Source organism: Carex rostrata, chromosome 23 (assembly GCF_964058835.1).
Source record: "Carex rostrata chromosome 23, lpCarRost1.2, whole genome shotgun sequence".
NCBI classification, from domain to species: Eukaryota; Viridiplantae; Streptophyta; class Magnoliopsida; order Poales; family Cyperaceae; genus Carex; species Carex rostrata.
Genome location: NC_135940.1, coordinates 3662219 through 3668836, shown reverse-complemented (window position 1 = coordinate 3668836; position 6618 = coordinate 3662219). Strand labels below are relative to the sequence as shown.

Genomic DNA, 6618 nt, shown 5'->3' with positions numbered 1-6618 from the left:
ATCATTTCTGAAAGAATACTGAATTCTTTAGTGCTTCTTCCAGACTCTTTGAAAATATAAATAAATTATTTATTTTTTGACAACTCAAAAATATTATTAATAGGAGTGGATAAAAGATGACTAGGAAATTAAAAAAAATAGATGAAGACAAGGCTTTTTTCAGGCATTGATCAAGTCCCAAAAAAAATTCCAAGAAAAGAACACATTATAATATTTGGTTACTTTAGCAAAGTTGACCCCAACTGCCCATATTGTATACACCCCCCCCCCCCCCAAAAAAAAAAAAAAAAAAACCTCCCCTTCTGTTCTTCTCAGACAACAGACAGACAAACAAATGGCCATCTCAAGGTACAAAACAAAATTAAATAAACTACAATTAGGAGCGGATAAACGAGGACTAAGAAAAGCAATTAAAAAAAATAGATAAAGAAAATACTTTTTCAGGCTTTGAGCAAGTCCAAAATAATCCAATAAAATACACATTATTATATTTGGATATATTGCCAAAGTTCACCCCAACTACCCCTATTGTAACCCCCTTCCCCCAAAACCTCTCTTTCTGTTCTTCTCATACAAACAAACACTAAATGAGAAGAAATAGCAAACAAATGGCCATGTCAAGGTAGAAAACAAAAACAAACTACAATTAGGCAAGATGAAAGCTAGTGTTAGACTTACTATCAATCATTTGGAGAATTTGAATGTCTCTGGGGTAGAAGAAGGCTACCCTTTGATGATCAAAATAAAGTGGATTGGAAGCCAAAGGAAGACGAGGTATCTCGGAAATAATGCAAAGGAAAACCGTACATCTGTGAAGCCTGTTCAAGCCGATGGAATCGTCCGTTGGAGCCAAGAATTCGATCACACTGTCAAGCTCCAGAGGATCAAGCCAGTAGGATACAAAAGTTGGTTTCTCCATCTAAGAGTTGGAGTAAGTTTGATTATTTTTGTCATGTTCTGATTCATTTGTTTAAGTTGCTTGCTACATTATGTTTGCTCATTGACATTATATGAAGCTATAAAATATTAATTGACAAATCTAGAAGTTGAAAAAAAATTAACTACAGAAATAATTCTTCAATAAGGTACTGGTTATTATGCTCCATCATTTCTCATTTTTTATCTTGGAAATTCTAAATCTTTCTTTTTTTGCAATATAATGTTTTTACTTTGTTATATTTTGAATAGAATGGCAAAAAAGATTCGAGTGTGAAATCATTTATTGCGCCAAAGGCGAAATTTGATATCACAAATGATCTCGTAATGGGTATCAAAAGAACCGTTAGAATTCCTCTGGAATGCAAAATTGGAGGAAAACCAACTACTGTTATTCTTGAGGTAAATCTACTAAACACAAAATATACTTCTCATTAGAAAAAAAAATATACGAGCTTGTTTTGGAAAATTAACATATACCTCATCTTATTTATATAATATATAAACAGGCTACTGTACAAGTTACTGAGCTTCCAGCCGATCGAAGAAGCAAATTTTCATTCAAAAGAACTACCAGCTCGCTTTTATGTTCATGCTCTGGTGTCGACAGTTGCGTCCCGAGTTTTCAAAATGGCAGGTCGACATTAAGAGAAAGAAGTTATAGCATCACCAACAGAGAAAATTTTGCTTCTAGTTCTCGGTTGAGAAATCCAGCAATCGACTGCTCATCATCCGAAGGTGAACCTGAGCCTAGTTACAAAAACCTACAACTATGTAACTTTCTCATCAATCAATTTGAGTATAAAGAAGAAGAAGAAGATGATCTCGACGACATTGCGTTGTATGGAAGTGATCTTTCGCTAAGCCCGGACTTATCTCCCATTGAGAAGCAAGAGGAGCAAAACCAATATACAATTAAGAGACTCCTCTCTAGAGTGCTTAGTTCTAAGAGAGATGAACAACCGAAAGGTGTGCCGTTGTTGAACAAGTCATGTTCTGACATAGGCGGGGACGACATCGACATACAGAGGCACAAGGAATCGAACATCTCTCTCATTTTGGGGAATCCAAGAAGCAATAAGGTCCATCCTGAAGAAATGTTTCGCATTTTCGGATTTGGTGAAGATGAACCTTTTGAGATTGGCAATTGGGAGAAGAGAAGTATGTTCAGCCGAGATAGGGAACTCGAGCTCGTGACCGATGTATTTCTAGCAACAATCGATCAAAGAAGTGAGAAGGCGTCTGGTGGAAGCGCATGCACAGTATTGGCAGTGGTGATAGCTGATTGGTTGCACAAAAACCCAGGCATTCTACCATTACGGTGCCAGCTGGATCAATTGGTGCGTGAGGGATCGTTAATTTGGAGAGAACTTTGTCAAGATCAGAACCTTAGAGAAAGGTTCTCTGATCAACATTTTGATCTCGAAACGGTATTAGATGAAGAGATCATGCCGTTGACTGAGGTGGTTGGCTTATCATATGTCGGGTTTCTCGGGATGGATGAGTTGCAAGAAGGCACCGAGATTTTGGAAGGAGTAATGTCTTTTGATTCCATTTGGGATCAAATTTTGCGTGACGGTATTAAGATGGAATACCAAGTGTACATTTGTAGCTGGAACGATCATTTTTTTGTCGTAAAGATCGAAAGAAATGCCATCTACTTGATTGATACATTTGGGGAGAGATTGTTTGAGGGTTGCAACCAAGCATATATTTTAAAATTCGACAATGATAGCATAATCTATAAACACAAAACCAGTACATCTACACACACAAGCAGTGAACGGAGCGCCAAGTCTTCTCCGGTGTCGACCAAAGATGCAAATTGCAATGCACAAGAGAATGATTCCCATAAAGAGGTCACTTGTGAGGAAGAAAAACCCTGTAAAATTCAAGAAGAAATTAATCATGAAAAAATTAACCCAGATTTGGCAAAAACAGTCGTTTCACATAACGAGATTACTTCGGAATCGAAATCATCCTCAAATGAAGAAATTGAGAGAGATGAAGAAGAGAAAAACGAGGCAGTCAGTTGCAAAGAGGCGATTAGCGAAGGGATAGATTCATGCAGAGAATACATAAAGGGGTTCTTAGCTTCACTGCCGGTCAGACAATTGCAAGTGGAGATGCGGATGGGATCGATCCGAGAATACACGATTCATCAACGGTTGCAGATTGAGTTCCACTATGTAGCTCCTTGTGTCATGGATTGATATAAAACACTATGTAACTCCAGTGTCCAGAATCGAGAATTACTCAAGTGTCAGTGTGGTTCATCTTCATTTTTCTTTTTTTCTTTTCTTATTTTGCTTGATGAATTGTTAACTGTCAGTAGGGGTGTGCAAAAATACTGTCGACCCACCCGACCCGTCTGACCCGTCCGACCGGGCCTGTATTTTACTGGATTGAGATATTACTGGGTCGGGTACAGGTTGGATTTTGACAAACCCGTTACTTTAGGTCGGGTCATGAGTTTACTCTTAATAACCCGTTTATATCCGGACCCGGCCTCAAATCTACGTTTTTACATTTTTACATAACTTCTCTTTCTATTTACTCCTCCCCCTCACGTTTAAAGCACTCTTTATTTCTACCCAATCTGAGGATATTTAAGAGTTTTAAGTTTAATTTGAATTTAAATTGTTATGTTTTTTATTTCATGGATATTGTTATATTCCGAAATTTTAAAACGTGATTAATTGCTAAACTGATCCCTACACTAAATAAAATTTTCTAGCTAAGTTAATGATCGATCAAAGTTATCTGATTAATTTTAAAAAAACGAATCTAAAATTTTGTATTAAAAATTTACTATAATACTATTGATTTGTAGAATAATTAAATATCAAAATGATTAAGAATTTTAGTTTTAAATATAGTGTAGTTAAAGGAAAATAATTAACCACGAATAGATAGTCAAGAAACATGTTGATTGAAATAAATTTGGGAATTCAACCATACTTTATAACCGAACAATGAGTGAGTCTATGGTAATATGCATATCACGGGTTGTTACTGTGCTACGGCTCTATATTTAAGTTTTTAAATCCTAACGGTCGATCCGAACCGTTCATCTTGTTCTCCATATTAATATGTGTCTGGAGACCAAATTTTACATTTTTTGAAATTTTTTTACTATTTTTTTAGATATTTAGAAAATCACATGATCTGAAAATTCTGGACCATCCAAAAACAGTGATTTTCAATAAATCTAAAAAAATAGTAAAAAAATTTCAAAAAATGTAAAATTTGGTCTCCAAACACATATCAATATGGAAAACAAGATGAACGGTTCGGATCGACAGTTAGAATTTGAAAACTCGAATATAGAACCGTAGCACGGTGCCAAATCGTGATATGCATATTACCATAGACTCACTCCCGAACAATAATACATTAATCATAATAAAGAAAACAAAAGAACCCGATATAGGAAGAGAGAACATATATCCCACCTCATCTCATCCCTCTCTCTTAGTTTTGAATTCCTTTTTGTTCTTTCTGTCTAAAGAACGAGATTGGCTCCTCTCTCTATTTTCGGCATTTAATGCCATTACCTTTCTCTTTCTCTTACCAACGGGCCCCATGCATCCTCTCTCTTTGTTACTTCCTGGAGAAGAAATGGAATACCCAAAAATCTCAACCGTTCAAGTACATTGGTACGAATCCTAAAGCACACACAAAAATATGTTCTCTATTGTCAAGTCCGCATTTACTTCTTCCGTACGCCCACCGGTCGCTTCCTCTGCCTCTCCCACGCGAACGACGACTTCACCGAACCTACGCAACCTGCGCCGTATGCCCTCAATACCTAACCAATCACATCGTCTCTCTTTCATTTCTCTCTATATGTCTCTCTCTCTCTCACTTTCACTTCTCCATTTACCCTTCTCTTCCATTCCTCCACTAGAGCCATGTTGCAAATCAAAGACTTAGACAACCCTTCTCTCATTCTTGTTCAAACCGACCTAGGACTTTCCATTTTCCCTGTCCTAGTACTAGCCCGTGTGACTCGATGAACAACCAAGAGACCAAGTTGGGATGGAAGATGCACACAAAACCGACTTAGGAATTTTCGTTCTTCATTTCCCGTTACCACTGCCCCGAGTTCTTTTAGACCCGAGTTGAAGATTTCCTTGCGCTTTTTCCTTGGCTGACTTACACTTGGTGTCGAGGTCGGTTGAGAAGCAAAGACGAAGAGACAGCGGCAAGCAAGGCCTGACCCCCGTCGTCTTGGTACCGACTTTCATCACAACACGAAATTGGAAGCATTTCCCGGTAACATGACAAATCTCTAATTTTCCTTTCTTTTATGCCTTGTGATGGCATAAGGGCTGAGCCCCTCTCTGTTTCGTATTTATATGCTTGATCAATGTATGTGCTCGATGAAATATCATTTATTTCTTGTGTGAAATTTTGCTTGTGTATGTCGAGTTGAACCCTTATATTTCGTTGCCACTCGGGACTGCATTGTCCTAGATGCGGTTTGGCACCTTACTTGCGAATCTAAACGATGAACTATGGCTGAAATTGTGCACCTAAATTTGAAATTGTTTCGTGGATTTCCTTGTGCATGGTTTGTGCCCTTTTTCCTCCATATTTGCTTGCTTCCCTTACTTGTGAGAGTGTATTTGTATGTACCAAGCACTTGTACCAATTTTCTGGTTGTAGGTACAACCCGTACCAGTTTTAAATACATACTGGTACACCACCTTTAAATTTGGCAGGGATGAAAACATAAATAATTTAAATTTAGGGCTTGTTGTGTAAGGTTTAGGCCGTTAGTAATTTCCCTTGTTGAAGGGGCCTAAGTGTAAATATGTGGAATTTTTAATTAAGTTCTTGGATGAGTTAGATGGAAAATTGGGTTCGGCCGAATTTAGTAAATTAGAAATGTGCCTTGATTTTTTATCTAATTTGGGCTCTAAACCTTCGTGGGCCAAATCTGAAATTTTTCATGACAATTATGATATGGATTTGAGTTCTTTGAGCAGACCCGAAAATTAATACAAATAGAAATCTGAATTGGATTTTACTTTTAAGTTGAATTATAATGAAAGAAATATTATAAAATTAAAAAAAAAACACTCAATGCGTAGTTATATAAAAGTTGCGTTATGAAGTTTTAATTCAAGACATAATTTTATGAGTTATTAATTACTAATAACAAATTAATTAATTAGAAAGGATACTATTAGTTAGAAGTAGTTTTATTATTTAAAGTATGATAATGCGTTAATGTATTAATATATATATATATATATATTCCAAAGACATATAAAACAGTAGGTGATAATAGAAACGTAAGGTTAAATTATGTACATGAATATCACTTTAGAATACATGTGTATAAGCTCAACTAAATATTATTTTCCTTATAACACCATGTAGTATAGGAATATTATTTGACTTATAATGATATTATTAAAATAAAATTGATTAACTAAATTAAAAACACCCAACACATAATAAAATAAAAGTATAATTAACAAATTTTAAAGTTTATAACATTTAAATGTTTTCGAACTTATATGAAAACTCGTTGTTAAATTAATAGGAACAATTAATTAGCAACGAAAAATATATATTTTTGACTTAGATTCGAGACGAGTAATTACATGTAGAATTAGAGTAGTTATAAAATGACGAATTGCTCGACTTAGAAATAATTAGAAAACACGT

The 6618-nt window shown here is 35.6% G+C and overlaps 1 protein-coding gene across 1 annotated transcript; it reads left to right on the top strand.

The window, feature by feature from the left end:
* Nucleotides 1-406: 406 nt before the first annotated feature.
* Nucleotides 407-3203, top strand: LOC144574505 (uncharacterized). Its single transcript, XM_078324466.1, has 3 exons — nucleotides 407-931; nucleotides 1189-1338; nucleotides 1446-3203. The coding sequence occupies exons 1-3, from the start codon at nucleotides 656-658 to the stop codon at nucleotides 3147-3149; spliced, it is 2130 nt and encodes a 709-aa protein (XP_078180592.1). The 5' UTR covers nucleotides 407-655; the 3' UTR covers nucleotides 3150-3203.
* Nucleotides 3204-6618: the final 3415 nt, after the last annotated feature.